The 27,091-nt window shown below is 36.5% G+C and overlaps 1 protein-coding gene and 1 long non-coding RNA gene across 4 annotated transcripts in view; both read left to right on the forward strand.

Annotated features, from left to right (window-relative positions):
- The window catches only part of PPD1 (Photosystem II reaction center PsbP family protein), a 60,132-nt gene extending 35,049 nt beyond the window's left edge, over positions 1-25,083 (forward strand). For 2 of the 3 annotated variants that reach the window (XM_089820539.1, XM_089820540.1), the window contains 2 exons: positions 23,804-24,406; positions 24,683-25,083. In XM_089820539.1, the coding sequence (XP_089676665.1) occupies positions 23,810-24,406; positions 24,683-24,904 (819 nt within the window). In that variant the 5' untranslated portion in view covers positions 23,804-23,809 and the 3' untranslated portion in view covers positions 24,905-25,083. The remainder of the gene's footprint in view (positions 1-23,803; positions 24,407-24,682) is intronic. The other variant, XM_089820541.1, reaches the window with a different exon arrangement.
- On the forward strand, positions 18,062-19,217 carry LOC149567357 (uncharacterized). The gene is made up of 2 exons (XR_016361628.1): positions 18,062-18,375; positions 18,489-19,217. It is a non-coding gene; the product is annotated as an uncharacterized LOC149567357 (long non-coding RNA).
- Positions 25,084-27,091: the final 2,008 nt, after the last annotated feature.

Here is a 27,091-nt window from a genome sequence, read left to right on the forward strand (position 1 = left end):
AAATTATGATAGATTTACGGACACTCAAGACTCAAACATTTGATGCTTTCAATGAGCTCACAAGTTTTTATTTATTGAGTTAGAGAGCATACACAAAATCCCCAAGATTACCCTCCTTGAGTATAGAGTCAAATAGCATACATTCCTTATTTTTCCACCAAGATTACCTTATCCAATCCCCACTTGTTCACCTATCCATCTAACCTTATCCCTATGAAATTCAACCTTATCCATTCACCTCATACCTGTATCTTCTAGTTCCTTCAACCTCTATAAATAAGAACTTGTGAGCTCATTTAAGGCATCAAGTGTTAGAGTCTTGAGTGTACCTAAGTCTGTCATAATTTAAGCTATGTATGCTCTCTACAAACACACTCAAGACCCAACACTTGATGCCTTCAATGAGCTTGCAAGTCCTTATTTATAGAGGTTGGAGGAAGAAACTAGAAGATAAGGGTACAAGGTGTATGGATAAGGTTGGATTTCATCAGGATAAGGTTAGATGAATAGGTGAACATGTGGCAACTAGATAAGGATAGGCTTGGTAGAGAGATAAGGAATGTAAGAGAATTATGACAAGTGGCATTTGGATAAGGTTGTGATGAAAAGTAGGTAGGTGGGGCATGTGAACTCATTTTGTCTAATTTTGACTTTTGACCAAATGTTTTAACTTTTCCTATTACTATTTATTTTCACTTTTGTAATAAACTGAAAGTGAGAACAACCCACTTAACACCCGTAAGTGCCTATGAGGTTCTTTTACATGGAAATACCCATGGCATAGATAGACCCTTGTGCTAGTCAAAATTTGATAATTTTGTTTAATGGTAAGGAGGAACATCATATCGAGTGCTAGACCGTGTCAATCCTTGCTATTGACATAAGCTGAAATATTTACATTATTAATCACCTATTATGAAATGGCATAGAGGGGGGGGGGGGGGGGGGGGGGGGGTGAACTAGTACAATAGGTAATCTACTAATTCAAGTTATCATTTAAATTATTCTACCAAATAGTTGTTGTAATGAAATAAACTTAGTTCACCAATCATTTGCAACACATAACACAACACTAGTATTTTGGTTACGTGCAAAAACTCAGTTAGAAGGTTAAAAACTATGGTAGGGATGATACCCTTGTCAAGCCTTTTACTGCAGTTAAAAGGTTGCCCTGTTAGGAGCTTACAAAAACCCTTTTTGTGGGTTCACCTTGTTAAGAGTATTTTGTACGCTGTTAGGAGTACAAGAAGATCTATTAGGATCTACCTCGGTTAGAGGATTTAGAACTCCTTCGGAGAGTCCACCCTATTAAAGGATTTACAATAAAAAGACTGATTAAGGTCCATCCATTAAGGTGTTGCTCTCATTGAAATTATTAGGTAACAATAAGTTGATTGACCTGTTTTTGGCACTCGTTGCTTATCAAATCCTTTCTGATTCACTCTCTTTAATTGTCTCCATCTTTGCCTGTTACTTGGTGTTCACCGTTCGTATTTGTCTCTTTTTCACTGCTTATCACTCATCTTGCTTTACCTATACTCATTCTTTTGTTGCTTAACTTCTATTTGTCACTTAATCGCATCGCTTCATTCAAATTTCATACTTGTAGTGCTTGTACCTTGTTCTCTTCTTGTACCTCTATGTCCTTGACATGTTTCCAATCTTTACCTTTGATCATTATTGGATCTTCTTGTGTAATTCCCAAGACAAGTCAAATCATGTTTGACCTGTTGAAACTCCTCGAATCTTCTTTACCTATCTTGCTTCCATCTTCCAACTTTTAAGTTATTATCACTCCTTTCAAGAAAATTCATCATTACCTTTTTGTCTTGGACTGCATCGATTTTGCCAATCATTTGATCATGCTTCCTATCACAGGTTTCATATGAACTTGTCATCTTCCTTAGACCTGCCACTTCTTATGATAACAATCGTGACTAAGTGTCACCAACCATGTTGGTTGCTTCCATTATTGAATCTATCACTTTTCTTTCATTACTGAGTTGTCATCAATGACAACGTAATGACAACCTGTCGCACATTTGTCTTTGACTAGTATGCCAACAATCTACTCAATCTTCTTTGCCACATGCCAACATCACCATCATAATCATAAGGAATATTGCCTAATAATTCATTATGAATTTCATGATAACTCGATTCAAGGTCATCCCACCAATAGAGATATTCTGTAGTTTGGTGTTGCCATCGTATATGTTATCCACTAGGATGGTTAGCATCAAGATCTTGTGAAAGTAATGCAGTGTGTGTACCTAGGTGGGAATACAACATTCCACAATGAAAGGTATTCTTTCGTATAATAGCTTGGTGAGAAAAAATCTTAGGGGACCATATTCATCAACAATCTTTTAGTTGAAGTCATTGTCCCCACGAATCAGAAAACTAGAGGCACCAGTATTTCCCACAATATTGGGATCTCATAAAGTCTTGATCTGTGTCTAGTGTATGCAGGAGTCCACAGAGCTGTACAAGAATATTATCATGGATCCAAAAATATTCCAGGTTGCCTATTTCATAAAACTGGGGATTATAAGGGATCATAAAAGTTAAATCTCATTGTTCTTGTCAATTAAGGTCCACTAATTCTTCAGCTTGACAACCATCCCGAGAAAGAAAGTCAGCCAAAAGATCTTGCTTGCCTAGGTAATGAACACAACCAAATTCGAAGGTATCCAAAAATTGTGCCCACCGAAGTAGCTTGCCATGCACAACTTCATTCTTTTACTCCTTGAAGAATCCTTTCAGATTTTGTGGATCTGCCCTCGAAGCAAATTTTTGAACGGCTAGAAATAAATGAAATGCTTTAAATGCTTTTAAGGCATTCACTCCCCTTAAATGATCTAGAGACATCTAACAATCTCTTCCTTGTAGAGGTAGCTTCTTTTAAGACTCCTCTGCAAGAGGAATCAGTTGCATTAGTTGCAACTATTTTAGGACTCGAACCAGGGTGAGAAAGTGGTCGAAGCTTCACACATTTGGCCTTGATACGGTGGATACTTGCATCATGTGCATTGGTCCATTCGGGGGGATTCTTTTATAGGAGTTTGTTTAACAATGCCCCATCAGAAGCAATATTTTGGTAGAAGCCAGCAATGTAATTTACTAGTCCCAATTTTTTTTGGAGTTCTTTGACATTGGTGATAGAAAGATTCTATATTCAGTATAAAATATGGCTTTGAGCTTCCATCTTTCCATGGGGAAGGAGTTCGTTGCTTATAAATATAATAGATTTGGTACAAAATTGACATTTGGCGGGGTTTGACAGGATACCATTCTGAAAGCATATATCAAGGAAGATTTTCAAATGCTCAACATGACTCTTTGGTTCCTTAGAAAAAACTAAAATATCATGTGTAGGAAATAATTTTTTTGGAATGTGTGAAACAAATTATCCATGGTCTGCTGAAAAATAGACGGAGCAGTCTTGATGCCAATTGAGAGAATTGTCCATTAATAGAGTCCTTGCGGTATAGAGAAAGTAGTCTTGAACTAATCAGATTCTTTTGGCCATATTTGCCCAAAACTCTTTGACAAATCAAACTTTGAATACATGTTAGCACCAGAAATACATTGCCATATATGTTCTTTGGAAGGAAGACAATATCGATTATCCAATAAGAAAGCATTTAAAGACTTATAATTAACTAATAACCTCTTTTCAGGTAGTTCATTTCCATTTTCACCTTTTTTGGAACATACATAGCATTGTGGTAAAATGGTGAAGATGAGGGCTTGAAGTGACCTTTAGATAACGAGTCTGCAATCTCTCTTTTGCACATTTTATGTTTTGATCTGCTTAGGAGAAAGTAATTAGCATGCCCTTGAGGCATGAACTCTTTACCATTCGCATCTGTTTTGAGGTAAAGAGCATTCAAGGTTTCTTTTAAGTTTTTGTTAAATATTTGAGAAACACCTTTTCTTTAAACATGTCTTGTATTTCATTATACTTAGACTGAACTGAATCAATTTGCTAAGTAAACCAAACTCAATTGTCACTTCTCTTATGAAATAGTTTAGTTTCTTTTGTAGTGATGCATTTTACTTGAGTAAGTCATAGCAATGAAATCCCTTTAAGCTGAAAAGAATCCTTAGTGATAGTAAAGGGTTCCCAATCCCATGTAGCCGAAGTATGACTTCTGATAAGACCATCATAACCATCAAGTTCAAACTGCACATTGACATGTTCTACCTAATTGGTAGAGAGAGCAACGGGTACCCCAAAGGAGATGTATGATTACCATTTCCAAAGAAAAGCTTAGTATGAGTGACTTGCCATTGATCTTTTGGAAAACATTGATAGCAAGCAATGTTAACATTTGTACCAGTGTTGAGCAAAAAGTGAATATTATATGGTTTGATGGATGGGAAATGGATTGAGAGTGTGATACCAGGACATGCTGTAGTAGAAACTGTTGCTCATTTTTCACCTACTGACAAAAAATTCATTATGCCATGATTGCTAGACTGACTGCTAAGTGAAATATCTATGATCATGCATTTGGTTGTGTTAAAGCACTTGCCATTTCAAGCTTATTTAATACATTTTCTGACAAAAAGTTTAAAAAATAACATGAAAGCAAACAAATGCTATTATCTTTTCTGAAAATGTATTTTTATTCATAAAGTGTTCTACATGTTTCACACAAGCCGTGAAACTAACCAATATAGAAAATAAAGCAAGATCCGATCTACGAAAGTAAATGCAAATGCAGAAAGTAAATAATAGAAAAGTAAATTGGGTCATGGGTGCTAGCCACTGCCTGGAATGACTGGCTGCATTGCTGTTTGCTTGCATCTTTGGTCCTGCTTTCTTGCCTATTATGCTCTTGCTCCAAGTCTTGCAGATGTAAAGGATGGAGTTAGATCTAAAAGATCTAAGTAATGACCGTCAATCTCACCATCCTACCCTTCCCACATATGCATCTACATTCATAATCTTGAGGCCCTGATTTATTTTCTAACAGTTTGTGATATGTGCAGTAAGAAATCAATGTCACATGGATGTAATATGTGGCTCCCACAAGGGTTCGAGCCCAGCGTATCATTGATCAACAATTATCAGACAGAAAAATAATATCAGGACACATATCATAAAAGAAGAGGGTAATATAGCAACCAATAAGAAGGAAAATGTGGTATGAGGCGACAAGAGGAGTGATGTCAAATGTAATAAAGATGCTACAGGAATGATACTTCAAACAGAAGAATCTGAGTATGCTAGAATATTCTAACTGATAAATAGATGAGCCTTTGATAAGTAGGAGATAAAATTCACAATTTGACTTGCTGTGAATTTTATCTCCTACTTATCAATTGATGAGCTTAAGGGGCTTTCTAATGAATGGTTGATAAGGTACAACACTTGGTGAAGGTTTCGCAAATGGGGTTGCAAGCTTTGGGTTTAACCATGGAGGAAACTCTGTAGTTAAGCGTGCTCAGGTTGGAGTAGTGCTAGGATGGGTGACCTCCCGGGAAGTCCTGGTGCTTCACCCCTGTGAGCATCACCTAGATCTAATGAGTGCTAAGTGTTCCATTTATTCTCATGAGAGATGGATTCATGATGAATCACTACTCATGAAAAATGGGTCAATGAGTTTGACTCAAAATCACACAGTTAAATCCTGATAGCAATATGACAATTTGACTTGCTGTGAATTTTATCTCCTACTTATCAATTGATGAGCTTAAGGGGCTTTCTAATGAATGGTTCATAAGGCACAACACTTGGTGAAGGTTTTGCAAATGGGGTTGCAAGCTTTGGGTTTAACCATGGAGGAAACTTTGTAGTTAAGCGCGCTCAGGCTGGAGTAGTACAGGGATGGGTGACCTACCGGAAAGTCCCGGTGCTTCACCCCTATGAGCATCACCTAGATCTAATGAGTGCTAAGTGTTCCATTTATTCTCATGAGAGATGGATTCATGTTGAATCACTACTCATGAAACATGGGTCAATTAGTTTTACTCAAAATCACACAGTTAAATCCTGATAGCAATATCACAAGATGAGACTTTGTTACAAGTATAGATAGGCCTGTACATGTATATCGTTATTGCTGAATATTCTATAAGATAAAGAGTTAACAGAATGAAGAACATATTCAGAAAATAACCATTGGAAATGTTACAAGAAAGAACAATGAAATGCAACTGTAAAGTATTGATGAATACTGCCAAGTGTTTATCCAAAAGATTTGACATCAGGCAGATTTCAGCATGTTAAGAGTTAAGTTCCAAGTAGAAGAGAAGTTACAAATTTTTCGTATAAAGTGACAGTATAATTTCAGCTGAACAGAGGGGTTTTTCTACTACCAAAAGAGCATAAAAGCATAACTGAACAATGGTAGGAAAAAGTAATATTTTTCCTTCAAACCAAGCAAATATATATTACCAGTCATGGTTATGTTTAGTACAGATTGGAAAAAAGAAAGAAAAGTATCCACTCACAGCAGTCACATTTTCACATACAATGAACAGAAATAAAGTGGTGTAAACAGGTGGTCATCAATAAAGTTATGATGCTGATTCTACAGCAGACTTTGAAGCTGAGATTTGTAACAGTCAAGTAAAAGATGCAAATATGTCCTCAGCAAAATGTAGAAACCCAGTCTACATAATAGGGAGTCTCTAGAAAAGCTCCAAACCCAATTCTAGCAAGCAATAATCAGCCATGAAGAATAAAGAGGAACCCTCAAATTAATTATGACGTTTTTTCCAACATAATTATAGCTTCAGCTCTCTCAGATTTAGTTTTCAGCCACTATAACCTTATGAAAACATAGTGGGCTATCATTAAAAAACAGCTACACTCATGTATTTCAAATATCCACAATTTAAAGAGTGAGAAGAGCTACGTATGAGAAAGATTAATTATCAGAGAACATGTTTTCAATCAAGGAAAAACAAGGGTTTCAGAGAGAAGAATTCAAATCTTTTATTACTTCCAGCAGCAGCAAACAATGGCATTAAGAAATGTAGAGAAACTCGAAATACTTCTAGTTATCAGAAAAACTCATCCCAGGAGTAATTACGGCCTCAGAAAGTGAAAACCCAGAAAATGACAAATAAATGAAGGGAGTTTGCAGGAAAAAATCTTCATCAACAAGAGTCATATATCAAGCAACAACAGAACAAACATGGTTCTCTCCAAAAAATGGCGGCTCAACCACCGAGTGTGCTCAAGATCACAAGTAAGACTCCAAATACAAAATGCGTGAGATCTTCATACCCAACAGAAAAGAGCATGAATATGCAGTCATGCCTTAACAACAGGGAGAATAAATGAAATGGGTAAGTGAATAACAGTAAGTTCATGCTTCTGACTTCAAAGTCATAAAAAACATTCTCCAAAGACCTCATTCTTGGTGGCTTAGATCAAACAAGAAAAGATATAATGACAAGTAATGACTACTCCAATTAAAACTCCAGACTCAGGCATCAAAACGCTGCGAGAATAGATGGAAAAGATTACTCACTAAGTGTTATGTACAAAATGGCTTGTTGAAACAACAGCGAAAAGCTGTAAATTTAAGCTTCATAGCCAACTCATAATACATTACCTTAGATCTTTCATGGCAGCCACCCAAGAAGCTATCATTTTCAACGCGAAATCCACAGGTCTCCTACTTGTCTCAAGAACAAACTCAAGGTTGCCCATATTCTCCAGATTTAGATTTCCCAAAAACGACAAGAAATATGGGTAAGGAAACAGAAAAAATTCAAGTTTGAGGCATTTACCCGAGCAAAGGATATCACAGTTCTCAGTAAGAGACAAAGAAAGATTGAATAGCAGATTGGAGAGACCAAACGGACAAGAAAGCTACAAGAGCTAGCAGCTGAAACATCAAAATATGCTCAAGAAATTACACGCAATCAGGAAAAATGCTCAAACCCTATGCGTTCCATTCTTCTCAGACTTTCTAGAAGGATGCGAAAATGAAATAAGCTTTAGGGTTATGAAAAGAGTAAATGTTTTTACCCTCATTCTTTTTCATAAACTTTGAAATCCGATGACCTTAGATATTCTATTTTTTGCAAGCCGATGACCATTGGTATTTCATTTGCCAAAATTCATATTGACTTATGTGTTGTGGCTTATGGGTAGGTTTATTTAAATATTTTGATGAACTTTTCTTATTTTTGCATAAGTCCCATCTTTGTAAAAGAATTATTAATGATATAATTATAAATCATTTAATATTTTCTATTCTTCATGCAAAAATAACGGTCGGTGGACTTATTCATATACCATGGTCATTGAGTTTAAATGTTACATGTGTCTAAGAGTGAGGGTTAAAGTGATTATGTTTTGATTGAACATTTGAATTGGTTGGGGTTGTAAGGAATGAATATAGGAATTAGTTTGGTGTTGAATTTGGACTTTGACTAGGCAATTTAAGTGTCTTTATGATTAGTTAGAGTGTTTTTTGGGGAATTTTGATTGAGTCATTGATGTTATTATGACTTAGTGGGGTTATGAGGTAGGGAGTCGTGATTTTAATGAGTATTGACTCCTTTTTTGGAGGCTTCTTTCGTGGATTCAACCCCAAGGGGTTTGTACTTAGTCTTTTGGACTATAATTGTTTGGGGGAGTTTTGAATATGTAGAGGAGAATTTCGTGATAGTCTTGTGTCCTTGATGTACTTTCTGCATACTTTGTAATTCATTTTTTTTGGATACTTAATATATGGACTGATCATCTTGCAACAATTTGCTTCTTGAAATATAGCCTTCTTTCCTTCTGCTTCTATTGGTGAAAATATCTGATTGATGAAGTGCAAAGTAAATTTTAGGATTCCTTAACATTCTATCTCAGTCATCACCTAGCTGCAGTTTGTACTTTGTTTGCAAGTTATAATTTGTGTCTTCCATTTTTGGGATTGTTATGTGAATGTTTTCAGTTTCCTTAACTGTCATTGTCAGGACCTTATTATAAAATATTGATGCAAACCAGTTAAGGTTCAAAGTGTTGATCAGTAAGGGAAGTTTCACTGTTTGTTAGCAGCCGTATCTTCAGTATCAATAAGTTATGGTGTATCACCTATTAGCTAGGTCCGGTTTTAAGGTTTCATTTCTGCATCTTCCTCCCTTTTTCTATCAAGTTCAGTTCATTTTAGTTACAAGAACTTAGGTGATTATCCCAAGGAGCCGACTTATAACTTGGAGATCTACTCAGTTTCATAGGAAAATTCCATTGCCTAAGTGGTTCGATGTTACTTGAAATGCAAGCTTAGAATTTGGAATGGAAATGGGTTTAGTGGAAAGCATTCAAGCACAACCAAGACGAAAACTATAGGGACAATTATCACATTAAAGCCATCCAAAATCATCAACCTAAGAATAAGAGGCACGCGTGCAAATTGGCTCCAAGGGTTGTATTCTATCAAGCTTTGGAGGTTGTAAAGTTCTCAAGGGATTTTGCTTAGCGAATGCAGGTAGGTGCAAGGTCATTGGCTCATCAGATTCAACGAAGTTGATAATAGTAGAGCTTGGGGCTTCTCTACTAGAAATACTTTGCAATTGCACGATCATTGATTCCTGTTGGTCCTCATTAAACAACTCCACATACCACTCTTTGGGTAATTGGATATCCTTCCATTTGATATTTCAAGGAGTTCGTAATTTGGATGTGGTATTGGAAGAGGTCCAAATTGTAGAAAATTGTTCATTGAGTGGAAGATCTCTACAAGTGTCATCCATAAATGACATGGTGGTATTAAACAAATGGAAATGAATTACAAAATGGAGAGTGTGATCTGTGGAGCCCTTCATTAGCAAATTCATGTTTTGAATTTATAGGCGAGGACATCATCAAGGTTATTATCCTGGAAACTCACTGAGAAATTCAATGACGAGTCAAATATAACAGGACCATTGGCCATGCTATCACATATAGTACCTAGAAGGGCATAACTAGCATGTAAATGCCTGACATCTTTGAGCATCATTAAGATAATTAGAGGCGGTCCCCTCCTATAATGGCCTTCAATACCAATTCTAACCCATGACAAATGCATATATTGATATGCATTTTTGCTAGAGAGAGCCATATGTCTATATTTAGCAATTTATTTGGCAGAGAACAATTGAAGCTTTCCTTCAGACCCATTAGTTATCCTATGCTGTAGTTCAGCACTTTTATATAGTCTCTTAGACTGATAATGAGTAATTCCTTTTAGACATTGTACATCAGGATAGATTTCACTTGGAGTCTTACAAGGGACTTTAAACCAACTATAAAGATTTCTATCTACATCATGCATGGAAGCCGCAAAAGGTAAACTATTTGAAGAACAAGCAGGAGCAAAAGTAACATCAGTCTGAGCAAGGGAATCTGTAAAACTCACTTGTTCATTTCGCTCATTGCTGAAATCCTTCTGAACTTGTCCAACATCTGAAGATCTGTCCGAAAAAATCCAATAGGCTGAAATTCATGATTCTGCCTTATAAATTACAATCCAATCTAGTTCATCACTATCCCCATATTAATGCTCTTCTATATATATATATATATATATATATTTCTTCACCAATATATATTCTTTATTTCCATATATACATCTTGCACTCACATTGTTGTCTCAAAACAATTTAATTTCCGAGCCTTCAATTCACATGAAACTCCCTACAACATGCAATAATCTAGTCCCTAACTCGCTATTGAATATTAATCACTGCAAAACCTCATAACCCAACATTTTCCAAAATAAATATTTCCTTGACTCACCACAATAGATAAATTACTTCGGAACTAGAAAATGTTAACCCTGCAGGCTGCTCGGATGCACTACTCTGTTACCACTGTAATATCTTGCTCGGATATTTCACCCAAAATCTCCCAAATAAGTTTCAGAATTACCAAGATAAACTTATGCAGCGAATTTAGAATAACAAGTATTAAAACCAACATTACTCAGTTTCTAACTCTTCAAATTGTTATTGCATTATAATAATAAGCAATACAATAACATAATATAATCCAATCCTAAACACAATAGGAATAGTCAGATTGGATAAACAAAGAACCTAAAATAAAATTGTGAATTCTGTCATGAATCTACCACCAATGATGAACTAGGTTGCTGTCCAATCCACCACTATGCCTGAAGATTTCCATCCCGAGGTTTCAGAAAGAAATCTCAAAGCTTTCTCAATTCCTCCAAGAGAAATCCCAAAATCAAACTAAATCCAAGCATGTCGAAATGAATCAAACTTTCTTCTTTAGTACCCAATGCCGTGACTCTTCAGTTTCCCCTGTTTGACTCATCATCTTTTATTCCTTTATTTTAAATGTCCTTATTTTCTGCTTAGGAAGTAAAGGGCCTTTTTAATAATAAAGTGACTATTAAAATGTGCTTTAGTTTAGTAGTCACTTTATTAAATAACTACTGAATCTTTGGGCATTAAAATAAATACCCAATTAAACTTAGTAGACCATTTGTGATATGTCAGAATGCTCTTGGCAAGATGCTCCAAGTCTAATACTTAAATGGCCAAAAGACTGAACCCTGCTGACTTACTAAAAATAGTAATTGGAAAACTTTGTCGAAACAACTCAGATTGGCTGACAATTGGAAGTGCCTAGGCCAAAGCCCGCATTTATCTCTGTAATGACTTGGTTAGCTAGCGGGACCATGGCAAAAAGGGCTAACGATGCATCATAAAAAAAAGGGCTAGAAAAAGGGGACATTACACAATGCCAACTCAGAGAATGCTATATAATTCCAACTAGGGCAGCCATTAATCCATAGGGAGTCAAAAAATATGAAATCACCAATCAACAAGCATGACATTGTCCTATCAAGGGAAATAGGTGATACAACCAAAGATAGATTATGGATACCTCTAAAGCCCACCATAGACAATCTTGAGTCGCTGGCCCACTAGGGCTGTTATCTATTAAGTCATCATTATCATCAAGAAAATGATCAACATCTGAATTTTCTGAATTAACTCTTCTTTACTCATGATGTAAAGAGTGATGACTATCACAAATATGTAAAAAATGAAGCTTGGCTTGATTGGCCAATAACTTGGCTCGTCTTTCCCTTTCTAATCAATGCTCATTAAGTTTTTGAGACTGCTCTATGTCAGCTGCTCCAAAGTGTTTACAATCAGTTCCATAATGAGACGTGCCATATAATTTACTATGCCCAATGCTTGCATCTTGTGTACCAATCACAGTAGAGTCTACAGTAACTTACGTATTAGTGGAGGCTGCATTATCATGAGAATCTAGGGGTTTTATACTGCTGTTAAATATCAGGAAATTAAGATTGATTTCTTCACCTTTTTCCATATTTTTCATAGCCTCGAAATCAAGGCAAGAAAACATACTCTTCTTCCTCACTCTTAGTTTAATCCATCAGTACCTTAAGCATGATATGTTTACCCATGTGAGTAAACTCCAACTCCACGTTGTTGAAATCTTGAACGTACTGCCCAGGAGATTTTAACCGCACACCAAGTAGCACATTGGTTCTTCCACCATTATCAACAACATTATAATCATATGTGAAGGAATAATTATTCGATGCACCAAATAGTTGTGGTGTCCTTGTGCATCCCCTAGCATAACAAGGATTCCATCAAATTCTTCTGCTTCTAGCTCCTTATCAGAAACTAAACTCTCATTGATGAAACAATGAGTAGTACCACTACGTACCATGCATAAGATCCGTTGGTCCTTGGCAATTCCAACACGAAAGGTTGATATCTAGAAACACTGAAAATAGTTGCAATGGTACCATATGCAACTCCACTAGCTTCATCATTATTACCCTCAGAATTTGTATTCTAAATATGCTCATCCTCGATATCTAAATGAATGTCAATGAGATGCACTTTGCCTTTCCTAAGACATCTGTGTTTAGGCTCCCAAGGCTCCTGACACGTGAAACACAACTTCCGTCTCAATTCATTGTGTTTCTAGATCCATCTTGGGAGGTGGTGGTGCACTCTTGGGCTGTGTACAGGACCTCTGAGATGGTTTCATGCTCTTGGAAGGCTTCTTATCTTTCTGATAAGGAGTAGGTGTTGGAGAAGTGTCTACCTCAACGGTGGTCAGAATAGCCTCCTCTAGGGTCTTGGGCTTAAAAACCACTTAAACGCCTCCCATATTTATTAATTAAAGGTCCTTTTATTATATAATTTAAATTATGGGACCAATTAATTAATTTAATTATTACAATAAAATTTGTGAACATCACATTGTTTGGCACATCAACTGAGAACAATCAAACACTGTGCCTTCAATTTGCATCTGCAGTCTAGTTCTGGGAAGTCTAGTACAATTCCTAACAATGAATTTGACCGTAAAGTGCTGATATCAGCTCTGGGATGAGTCCAATACAGCCTGCAGTTGTCCGGCTTCCAATGGAAGCTGAAGAAAAGGGCTGAAATTGCTTGCTGGTCACTGACCTAGACCTGATCACATAAAAGATTTTGATCCAGCCTGAAATCATAATAATCCCGGCTGTAGATGATGTCTCCTTTTCTCCTGGAGCTGTATGGCAAATATGAAATGCTTGCAATTCACCAAAAACATATAAACCTGCAACTCTGATAATTAATACAATTTCTCTTCCTTATGATCTGCAATGCGAGTTTTGAGAATGCTAAAATGATGCCCAATTGAAGACCCTCTGTATATCTTGCTTAACTGCGGACTGGGATTCCATCCAAGTGACACTTAAAGTATTTTCGACCTCAAAGTACTGATCTGCTGATGCAAATAGCTCCAGCTCTCCAATTCCTGTTGCTGATGATGAAAAATGACATGCTAGAATCCCAAAATGAAACCACAATTCTCCTTTTTATCTTTTTCCCTCATCCTCCATCTAGCTTGATCCCTAATTAGGGTTTTCCTTTTTATTTTTAATAGCCTTAACAGCTTTAATTTTATTAAAATGTTTCCCTAGGGGTTCGAACCATGATGAGGCTTTATTCATTATTAAATGGCCTCCTTATACGATTACTTATTACATCAATTGCCCAGGAAAGAATTCCAAGGCATTCTCATACTTTATTATAATATAAAGTGATTGTAATACTTGCTTTATTATTAATTTATTTATTCCAGACTTGATAAATATTTAAATATAGCCCAATTTATTCATAAAATGTTCATCTGGACTCAGAACTCAAAACTGACTGAAGCCACTTGATCACTAATGATGCCTGAGTCTTGTAGGCCAACTGACATCTAAAAAATAAAGACCCACCCTTAAACGTAGGAGATTGTCTCAAATCGATTGAAACTGCTCAAAAGGGATTCTACTTTGCTCCACGATCCTTTAGGTGGTCAACCAGTCAACAAACAGTCATCCCTAAAATGGGTCACCTTCCTAAATTTAGGATATGGTCTCAAATCATTGGAAATGATCCATAGACACCTCAGAATCAACTGTCAGTCATTCCCTAAACATAAGGATCCCTCCTAAAAAGTAGGAACTGCCATTCGAATTTCCGAAAAGGCTCACAAAGCTCTAGGACTGCTTGATTGAGTCCCCTATCCATACTATTGACCTACGAGAACTTGAATGATAGGTCAACCTCTGCTCATCTGCTTGTCACCCAGGAAGGGGACATTACAGATGAGTTGAAGGGTGGATGTGCGTGAATTGATTTGGATTGTTTTGGGTCAAATGTGAAGTTAGTGTAATGTGAATGTGAGAGAACAAAGGTGGAAAAGTACGAGTTTGATAGAGATTGATGCAGTGTTGAGACCTGCCGCTTCCTCCCTCCCCACTCCCTGCCAACATCCAGAGGCATGCAACACTTTCATACCATTGGGCTCCGAAAATGTTGATGGCTGAAAAGCGTTTTCTCTGAGCTGGAATTCCTAGGAGTGCAAATGTTCTATAATACCTACCCCCAATATTTTAGTTTTAAAACATGTGTGTTTGCAAGATATGAAACCTATGAAGTAGCTCTCTGTTTGTTTGCTTCAGATTGTATTCAAGATAATGCTCCAAAATATACAAGATACACTCGATAGCACACTAGATGAAGGTGGGGGAGGTGGGGCATGACGTCTTCACTACCCAATGATACAATAACATAGAAAATATTACTGCATTGCTAGAGATTACCTTTGCATTAATTCTAAGTCTATAACAAGTCAACAATGTTAAAGAGAATTAAGTAACACTGAAATTAGATTGTGGAAATTGCCAGACCTGTTCATAGCCCAAATAATGCATTTTTTGACCCTCACATGAACAGTAAACAAATTTTAGATCCTCAAGAAAGAGTGAGTGCAATTGCCAATCATCCCCAAACCATTTCTTCTCATTAACCAAATTTTTGTTTACAAACAAGGGTACCTCAAAATGCAGATTGCAGACTTCTGGTATTGAAGATTTTAGTTCAGTCTGAAACCACTAGTCTAGAGGTGTGGTACAACCTTCTTATAGGGGTGTTTTGCCACATAATTCAGTTTCTCCAGAAAATGCAATAAATAAATAGTCAAAAAAAGTGTAATGCTCCACCCGGAGATCCTTGGAACAAGGATCTATTAAGTCTATATATATATATATATATATAAGGTGCAACAACAACTTAGACTAGAAAGCAACGGAAGGCAACAAGGATCTATTAAGTCTATATATATATATATATATATATATATATATATATATATATATATAAGGTGCAACAACAACTTAGACTAGAAAGCAACGGAAGGCTAACATAAACCAACACCAAAGATACCCAAGCATCATTACTTACCAACTTAGAGTCAAAGATCATACGATACATAAGAATACGCAAGCAGATGCTATTTTTAAACCCAAAGTAAAAGTTCCTAGCATGGTTAAACAAACATGTCCATTTCCAACTCATCATAACATAGTCAAGAATAATAAGTTATGCTCCACGGGGATGCGTTTCCGGCCCTTTTATGCTCGTCCCTGTACCGAGTACAAAATGGGGATGCAGGTACTGATTTCGGCCGTCCCCTGCGAGTCCCGAATAGGGGGGAAAGGGTACTATCCTTGAAACTCCCATAAAAATTGCAAGGAAACGGGGGTACGGAATCCTGTACTAGGGACTCCGTTCCCATCCCTCGACCGTCCCCTTTTGCAATCACCGTCCCCTTTTCCTCAGCCAGTGATGGCTAAGTTAAAAGTCCAAAAAAAATGGTTTTTAAAATTTCTTTTTCAATTCCATCCGGGCCTCACATGGACGTTGGAAGTTTCTAAAATAAGGGAACCCTAATGTGGCTTCAAATAACAAGAGGTAAATAGTTAAATTGGAGTTGTTTGCAAGTTGGGAAGAGGAAGAGGAAAACAATAACAACAAAAGAGAAGTGTGATTTGGAGGTGCAAGAGGAGGTTTTGCCTTCATTTCTACTTCGTTCTAGGTATGTTTTTTATTTTCTTTTTGTTTGATTCAAACTCTATTGTTGTTTATTGTCATTTTTCAATTTTTCCAATGACATAGAGAGGGCTTGTTGAATGGAACATTGAAATGTTTTTTCTTCCATAACTTGCAGTAGTATTAAACATTGTAAAATCCAAAGGCAAAAACATGAGCAGCAGTGAGAGTGAGGGAAGTAGTGATAGCATGGATGTTGCCATGCAAGAAACTCAAGTGTCACATTTACAAAGACCAAGAAAAAGACCTAGGGCAGCCATGGATAATGAGCCTAATATAGATGTTCTATGGAAGATGCAATGCCTAATCCTTTTGAGTGCCATTCCAAAGCCCTAAAAAAATGCCAAAGGCCCATTCAACCCTAAGAAACTTCTCCTACAATTTGCCACAAAAGTAGACAACAATAAGAAAAAAAATTTCGGGGGGTAGTAGGAAATGGGAGTGTCATATATGTAAGAAGCATTATTTTGGGAGCTACACAAGAGTGTATTGTCATCTTTTATGAACAAATGAGCAAGTGGTGAAAGGTTGCAAAAAGATTAAGGATGATGAAAAAGTTAAGGCCAATAGATTGTATGTGGAGGGGGAGTTATTGAAATCTGGGGGTCTTATAGGTAGCACACCCACACCCTCATTGACTCCCACACTCACTCCCACTAGCATTGTTAGTAAAGGGAAGGGAAAGGCCAAGACTAAGAGAGATACCAATGTGGCTGATTTATTTAACATATAAGCAAAAGAGAGAGTAGAAGAGCCCATTGGCAGATTTCTTGTTGCTCATGGCATATCATACCATGTTTTTCATTCCTCATTCTATAAACAAATGTGCAAAGATATTTATGCTATTGGTCCCTCATTTGTACCACCAGGAGAGACTAAATTACACACCACTATCCTTGACAAAGAGTACTCAAAAGTAAACATTTTGATGGAGGATATGAGACAAGCATGGATGAGTGATGGATGTTCTATCATCATGGATGGTTGGACCGATATCAAACATCGACCACTCATTAATCTTATTGTCACTAGTACAGCAGGGGCCTATTTTCTTAGAGCCATTGATTGTTTGGGAAAAAAGAATGATGCATCCTTCCAATTTCAGATTTTGAAGGATGCATAAAAGAGGTGGGGGCTTCAAATGTTGTGCAAGTAGTCACTGATTCAGCCTGGGTGTGTAAATCAGCTGGATTGATAGTAGAGATCACCTATAGACACATTTTTTGGACCTCATGTTGTGATGCATTGAATAACACCTTGAAGGACTTTGGGAAAATTGATTGGATAAAGACTATGGTGTCTGAGGCTAGAGACGTAATGTTTATTTGCAATCATCACACATCTCTTGCATTATTTAGGACATTTTCCAAAAAAGAATTCCTCAACCCTGTGGAGACTTGATATGCTAGCTACTTCATTTTGTTGGAGAGGATGCTTGAGGTCCAAGAGGCCTTACAATCCATGGTGGTCAATGCAGAGTGGAATAGATGGCATGAATCAAGCACCCCAGATGGAAGACTTGTCAGACAGAGAATCCTGGATGAGAACTGGTGGACCACAATGAGGTAAGAAACTTAAATAATTGACATCATAAGTGTTATTGTTGATTTAATAAAAACATTTCTGATTTAAGCACTTGCTAATTTTCATAACTGATGTTTCTCACTTGCAATTTTCTTTCATTTGCAGATACATTTTCTCTTTCATTGACCCTATTGTGCAGGTCATTAGATATGTTGATACTAACTCTCCTAGCCTTGGAGAGATTTATAAGACCTTTGATAGCATGCTTGGGCAGATCAAACAAGCTATTAAAAAGAAGGAACCTACTTTGGAGTTCTATGAGGAGCATCTTAAGCCCATTGTAACGAAAAGGTGGAATACTATGAACACCCCACTTCATATGGCAGCCTATGCAGTCAATCCGAAATGGTATGCACAAGGCCTGGTAGAGTGCCTCCATCTAGTGATGAGGAGGTGAGTTTAATTTATGATAAAGATTTTTGATTTTATAATACGTTTTAAATTTTTTTATTTTATTTGTAAAGTTTATAAACTCTAACTTCTTAATTTTTGTTTGTTCAATATAGGTGAAGGAGGGCTTCTTTAAGGTCCTTTCAGAAATGTATAATACAGAGGCTGTTGCAAAAATTTGAGGGCAATGGCTTGACTTTGCCACTCTTTGTGGTCCAACATTTGGTAGATCTGAGGCAAGGACTGATAGAGCTACATTAGCTCAAAGGGACCCGATTGGATGGTGGACATGGCATGGTAGAGACACACCTGAGCTGAAAGGCCTTACCATCAGTCTTCTCTCACAAGTTGCGAGTTCCTTTGCTGCAGAGAGGAATTGGTCTACACATAGCTTCATCCAATCGGTCAAGAGGAACAACATTACCTCTAGACGATTGGAGAAGCTTGTGGCTGTTCATAGTGCATTGCAACAACAGGAGTGACAGAGTCTTGAGTATTGACAGACTCCAGCACTATGTTGGGATGTTAATCCTGAGGATGCATTGCAGATTGATGAGGATAACACACCTCCAGGGCTGCTTGGTGTTCCATTGGATGAGGACCCTTTGCCTACCCCTACCAGTGATTCAGAGGAAGAGACTGACAATGATCTTGATTTAGATAGAGATTTAGATTCCTAGAGGACAGCCATTTATTTGGCTTTCCGCTTTGCAGATACTCAGAGAAATTATTGCTTTTGATTATTATGGAGTTGGACATCTCATTTACACTTCTAGTATTTACTTTGATTATGTCATTTTGATTTCATGCATGATGATGATACATTGATACTTGGAGCCTTTGGACATTTTTGCTAATTGTATGCAATATTTAGATATATGATTCATTGATTCTCATTTTGATTTTAATTTTGATAGTTTTCAATTTCCATGTATTCTATGGTGAATGGTTTATCAATGTTATCATTGTTATGATATGCATATTTGAAATATATCTCTAAGGAAGTCTAATTCTCCATATATAAAATTTTTAAAATCCCCAATATTTTATAGTTGTCCCTTGAGCTCGTCTCCTAAATTTTCGCTTTGATCCGTACTCGTACCAGAAACATGTTCCCGTCCCCTAAAACATCCCCATCCCGGAAACTCCGTGGAGCATAGATAATAAGCAAAGACTTTCAAACAGTCATACATAAGATGAAGGCTTGAGGTTACTACCATTCATCTATTGGACACCCTGCTAAAAGATAAATGGTGAGCTTTGAATTTGGCTATTTGAAATCTTGAAGCCCTAAAATTTTCTAGAATCTTTATCCTAACTCCTAGAGGGCTAGAACCTAGCTCAAATGAATCATCCCATTTATAAAATATATCTTTAGTATAAGAAAATTTGAACGATATATTTTATACACCCTGTAATTGGATTTGTTCTAAAATAGGAAGATGTGGGACCCAATAGTGTATTCAAAACCAACATTCAAACTTTCTGAAGGCAAGTGTAAATGCCCTCTATTTGTCGTGTGAGAAAACTCTAACAACCTCGTGCGAGATTTCCCCACGTACTGTGCAAGTTGCAGTATCAGTCTTGCGTGAGACTTTGCTTTTCCATGCAAAATAATATATTGACCGCACGAGAGAACACATTCTCGCGTGAGACTTTTCTTGGCCACGTGGCAAAATACCTTTCCCACGTGAAATAACAGCCAACAACATAACAGAAAAGCAAGGAAAAATGCATAAAAAACATGAAACCTCCACACCGAGGAGTACCAGATCCACATAATTCGAGGAGTGATCATTCGAGAGCATAAAAGTAAATCCGATAACTTGGATAAAGCTAAAATACATATCACAATACCATACATCCATCTAACGAACATCATCAATAAATGAAATGAACATAAACATCACAATAACAAGGAATAAAGAACCATAAGGTACTATCTCCAAACATGAAATCAAACAACATAAATCACAAGATACATACACATAAAGCCACAAAGAATCCATGTGAAGCATTAAGCTCTGGAACTAAGCCAAAGAAGGCCAACTCTATATGTCGGTCCCCAGTAGTGGTATAGCTAGCTGCACCTCCTAACCACATGGAACCCGTAGGCCCATGCCCACTGTGCTAATGGAGATAGTGGTCCGACCCCAAACACAAAGTACAATCATCTAAGGCTAACACTCACGCCAAGTAGGTCAAGGGACTGAAACCAAGATCATGAACAATGTAATACAACAGGTCTTGGTCAAACACTCTATGGGATAACTATGCAGGGACTCTAATGGAGTGTTGGTTGCTTGGCATCTAATAGCCCAAGCTATGTCTATGCAGTAATATCAACTCCAATCGGAAGGCCACGCACCATGCCCTCAGCGTAATCGTTTAGGCACACACCCTTTGCTTAATTGTTCAGGTGTTCTCCTTTTGAGCATTAAGTTTTATTACCCCATTGTTAATTTTGGTTATCACTTGTTAGAACCTTTTCACATTACCTTGTCGGATACTAGTGACCCCAGGGTATATGGGAGAAGCCACTCCACACGTCTACCCTACATATCCATGCTCATCACATAATGAGTGCCCATAGGCAATGCAAGTTTCCAACCTAACCCCCAAATGAACAATCACTCTTCCGGCCTATATCCAGGAGTTCGGGTCTCACAAGACCTTGTCATACACACACACGTAATTATGTGTGGGCAAAACTATCCACACTAAAATCAAAGATAAACAAGGGTTGAATGAGGAACAAGAAACACCAAGTGTAAAAATACCCTCAACTGAGCATATTGTTGGGAGTACATATTTGACACGAATCTCAATGTAAACAAAGTATCAGATTGGAAACCTAACATTCATCCTGAATCCACAACCAAAATTAGTGCCAAGAAATACCCAAGAAAGCTAGGTGGCACACAAAACGAGACAATGTAAAAATTGCTCAAAATTTAATATTATCTAAAATCGACGAAATTAAAAACCATTATCTAATTAGTTACAAAACTCACAAAAATCAAATAAAAATCGAATTCTAAGCTTGTAGGCAAAAATGGCTAGCATAATGGCTCTAAATTTTAAATTTCAAAGTTGAAAACCCCAATTTTCTCACACATGCCCAACCGGGCCAAATGAACATACAAAAAAAGAGGTGAACATTAGTTCTCAACCTCTGACTATAAAGCAATCAAGAATGGAAACTAAAACAAGTCAAAACTACAAAAAAGGGAAGGCCCTACCTCGCAACCAAATGAGCTAGCATAGAAATAGGTGCCACAAAATGGAGATGCCAATGGTGCTAAAACACGCAACAAAGGAAGAGTTTTCCACTCCGAATCCAATGAGCCTACACCCACGTCGATCCCATGAGGGTAGCTCCCACAACAAACAAATCTCTAAAATACTCACAAAGAGTTTTGAGGATTTTTCTCTAAAATTCCTAATTCAAATGTGAGAAGTGAAGTCTATTTTCCCTTGTTGGGTCATATATGCACTTTTTAAAATAAAGTGACATATAAGGGAAACAAAATAACATAAATAAACTAAATTCCTCTTTACCCCAGTTAAATCTAGTAATTCCAATTAAATGGAATTCAATCACGACAAATTTGCCGGTAAAACAAAATAAAATTAAATCAATATAAAATCCCCTTAAAAAATAATTAAATCACAATATTTAATAACTTTCGCGACCACTGCGGATTCCTAAATGCACAAACACTTCACTAGTCTAGTCACAATTGCATAGTGAATCCAGATTTACCAATTAACTAGAGGGTTTATTATATTAATTAAATAGGATATGTTGACCATACAGGGACGACATTGGTTATGTATGAATGGCCAAACCACTAACTCCATGTGCCCTTGCCGAGGATATAAATCCTGCACAATAAACAACATGGTTAAGTGTAGATGCACAATAATCATATAGCCGAAGTAACAGTGCGTGAAATCACGTAAATACTCATTTAATTTATTTCATTAAAATAACCTATTTAAATCATTTATTTGCATCATAGTAAAAGTACACTACAAGAATGATATGAATATCTGTAGCACTGACACATTAACCATAATCTGATAAAGTCCATCATATATCCGTAAACAAAGTTTACTTCTGAGTACAAAATAACTAGATATCATCATAAGGCACCGTGTCACATCACTAGCATCATCATGCAGATAAGATCAAACTAACTAGGGTAGTATCTAACATCTATGATACTAGCAATCAAAATAATGTCAAATCATTGAAGCATCTCAAAATGCACATAAACATGAATATCACAAAATGTGTCATCGAACCAAAATAGATCACAGTACAGAATGAAAACATGGGAGGCACTACAAAAAGTCTCCTTATTGTGGCAAAACCAAAGGAGCAATTCTTAGAAAGAAAGCTACCTGTCTTTCAGACATATGAGCATTTTTACGCTTCCAACTACTTAGGAAAAGCATTTCAAGAACTTTGAAAATCTACACTAGCACTCAGAAATTGAATCTAATTTTCTCTAAACTCACACCAGACTGCCAAAATCCCCATAATACACCAAAACCAATAAGCCCACATCAAAATATTAAATATATCTTCATTTATTCAACTCCATAATTGCCCAACATACCAAAAATCACTGAAAGATCTGAACTTGAACTCTGATCAGGTAGGGCGGATCTTTAACCACCAAAACCAGCTATATCTAGTAGAGGGTTGTTATCCTCCAATCAGCAAAGATGAACTCTGAAAACATTCAGCAACATAGCTTATAATTGTCAAAAGCAAGAGTAGCCAAATGAGAGGTCAAATGAAAATATAAGGGAGTGAAAAATTTTGGCAACCTTTCCTTCAATTTGAGTTCTTTTCCCTCTGAAACTGCTTTTTTTCAAAGCAACACAGAATTCCCCTTAGAAGTTTGACCCTTTCATGAGCTCTGAAATAAAACATTTAACTTTTATTTCTCTTCCAATTTTGGCATTTACATAGAAGGCAATAAAATGATCTTTTAAAGTATTAGAATCTACCCATACCTTGGTGTTCCAATGAAGAACCCTATTCTTTCCTTTTAAAAACAAATCTAACCCACCACTTTACACGGACAAATATGTTGCAAGATTACAAGGAAAAAAATTTAATGGAAGGGTTATTCAAATAGTTTTGTAAATGTGACAGTGATATCCTTTCCCACTCTGGGTCTTCCTTACATTAATTACTACTCATGAAAAAAATTGAGCAGCTCCATTCCAACACATGCCTTTTTTTTCAACCAAGATTTGTCATCTTGGACCTCCAAATTTTCAAGTTTTTAGATCTTACATGACATCATATTATTGTTTTGATCTGCTTTGGGATATAATTCTTAGCTAGCATTTGCAGTGTTAAAAACTGTTGTTGATCTGTCCTGATTAGTATTTGTGAACAATGATGCAGTGACAAATGATTGCTATTATTGGACAAACTTCATGGCAACTTCCATGGATAGGATTACATAATGCATGTCCAAGGAAGCGACCAAAAATATCAATACTGTCTTCAAAAACCTGCCACAATATTAGTGGCTCAACAGCTTCAATGATTTCCTGTTGTGAGTCGAACAAAGCAGCAGCAGTTCCATTTTCCCGAAGGAATCTTTTTTCTTGTTCTTTGTTCTTCACTGTTTCATCTCATTTTGCCATATGTGATCCTCTTGTAGTAGAGGCTGTTCCTGGATACAGGGAGTATTTTGATAAATTTGATGGATATTCTTTCAAGTATCCTCTGAACTGGATTCAAGTTAGAGGTGCTAATGCAGATATATTCTTTAGGGATCCAGTGAATCTTGATGAAAATGTGTCTGTGGAAATCACTTCTCCCTCATCTTCCAGATTCAACAGTGTTGAAGATTTAGGCCCTCCCAAATCAGCAGGAGATAGAGTTCTCAAACAATATTTGACAGAATTTATGTCTACTAGACTTGGCGTACGGAGAGAATCAAATATTTTGTCCGCTTCCTCTAGAGTTGCTGATGATGGCAAGCTGTACTATGAAATAGAGGTATATGTTTCTTCGAAATTTAGATCTCTAATCTACTGTTTTATATATGACCATTCTGAACTTTTGTTAAGCATTCTTTTAATCTTATTTAGTTATTTTGACATTCATGAACCACATAAGCTGTATAAAATATTATATGCTTTATACCTATCAACAAGGAACTCAGGCATCTTTTGTCCTGGGAGATTACTCTCTGGTTTTGATTTGTTTTATTTTAATATGTTCAACGCTTCATCCCTCATGTCATTGTTGTGTCTTTGACATGGTTTGATATAGGTAAATGTTAAATCATTTGCCAATTCCAACCAGCTGGCTGTCATGCCAGAGGATAGAATTCCTCAATTGGAGTGGGATAGGCGCTACCTTTCAGTATTGGGGGTAGAGAACAATTGTCTCTATGAATTGAGGCTGCAGACTCCTGAGAGGGTATTTGCACAAGAAGAAAATGATCTACGTCAAGTAATGGATTCTTTCCGGGTGGTTAAGATTGAAGACTGATTTTATGCCCTGATATTCTCTTTTGACCATTAACTATTTTATCATTCTATACCAACTCAATTTTAAGATGGTGAAATTTTTATTTGATTTGTGAAGGTCTGTAAAGGAGGACCTGATTACTATGTAGCAGTATAAAAATGGATCATTTTGGAAAATGGAAGAGGTTGGTTACACCTTTCTATGTCTCTTAATATTTTTCTGAATGTTTTTTATAGCATACACAGAATCCATGACCTAGAGCTTTATGCCTGTATGTATTTCTTGTTTGTCAGTAGTTACATTTTTGAAGCGACTATAACTGTCATATTACTGCAAAAATACTTGATAACGCAGAATTTGTAAACTAGAAATTACATCTTTGTCCCATTATTTATTGATATTGGGAAATCAACAAACTCTTTCTTTCAAAAACTGTGTTCAGAACTGATTTTCTTGAACCATTAACCATAGAATTTACTTCATCATGCACTCTCAGTTTCTTCACGGTTCTTGTGTATTTCAATTAACTTATTATACAGGGAGGGAATCTCACATGACCAAATTTTGATCCCCATTGGCAGGCTTCACCACAAGTTTAAATCTATAAACATGGGACTTCTTGTCAGCTGTGACCTCCATGTCTTTGATTAACTGCTTAACTTTTCTCATAAATGAAGCCCATTACAACTCTATATTCATCGTCTCTGTAGACAACACTTTTGCAGTCAAGTATCCATTTTTTTCTCAGTTAACAATTTGGATGCGGATTCAAAAACGGATATGGGAAGTGTGATTTTCTTTGGGGGTGGGATGCAGATGCGTATGGATGAGTCTGTATATATATATATATATATATATATATAAACTAAATATGACATATACATATACATACACACATATATATAATCTATATAATATAATATTGTAACACACACACACACACACACGCACGCACACATAATATTGCTAAATGTTATATATATAATTGTCTATCTGCTGGGAGTTTATTGAGTGCTAACTGCTGTTACAAATTGTCTATCAACTGGCCATACCAATCTAGGCAATGTTGGGAGTTTTGTGGGAGCCATCCAAGGTTGGAGCTATATACATACTTGTTGGAGGGTCGGACTGCCACAGCAGAAGCTGTCTATGTTAGGGACTGCTACAACAATTCCATATAAGTCTGAAATACTCCATTAAGGGTGTTGTACGAGCTGATTGAGGCCTGTACCAGGCTTGTAGCTGAGTTCTGGGAAGTGATTTGGTCTGTAGCTAAGCTCTCTCTCTCTCTCTCTCTATATATATATATATATATATATATATTAGGAGTTAGCACTCAATAAAGGCATCCACAGCACTTCCAAACTCATCCCCCATCCGTATGCATCTGCCTCCGCTTCCAGGCTCCAGGGGGCTGCATCAGTAACTAAGAAAAAACTAATATACATCTAAACATGCATCACTTAATATTACTTGAGCATAATCCATATGAAAGATAAATATTTGTCTACATAATCTAAGAACAAGCAATTATTTATTTCCCAAGGGCCCCTTGACATCTAACTCGATATTCCTTAAAAATTCTGAACCATTTGTTTATAAGATAAATAAACATGAAGTAAATCTCAAACATAGTGTTTAAACCACTAGGAAACATCAAGGAAGCAAGCTCAAATCCTATCGACATTCAAATCTAAGATTTCAAGAGTATAAGATGGAAACATCAAAGGCAAACATAGGTGTTGTTCCACGTGGGCGTCAGTTTGGACGGAAGTGTTGATTGCCTGTAAATTATCTGTAGAGATTGAGATGTCTCATTGTAGAGAGGTAGAGGAATGAGTAGAGGACAGTGTAACTTGCTAATTTTCCATAGTCATTTAAGAAGTATATATCAAGGTAAAAACCATATTCTTAATGAGACGACAAGTGATAATTATAACATTTGCTTCATATGAAAAGAAAATCTAACAAACTTATTCAGATGTGAAAATTTCATCATCAAGGAAACTAATAATGAACAAATCTAGTTCACAATAATACAATTATAACTAAATCTATTTTGCATATAATACAGTAATAACTTCCATTGCTATCATCTTTCCACGTCTATTATAATCTTTCAAAATAACATAACGATAAATCAAATTGAATAACCTGACATATATATACATTTGAGACAATGATAAACAAAAGTACAAAAGAATCAAG

The sequence above is a fragment of the Cupressus sempervirens genome, chromosome 3, assembly GCF_028749045.1.
Source record: "Cupressus sempervirens isolate cs-2001-9-10 chromosome 3, ASM2874904v1, whole genome shotgun sequence".
In the NCBI taxonomy this organism is placed as follows: Eukaryota; Viridiplantae; Streptophyta; class Pinopsida; order Cupressales; family Cupressaceae; genus Cupressus; species Cupressus sempervirens.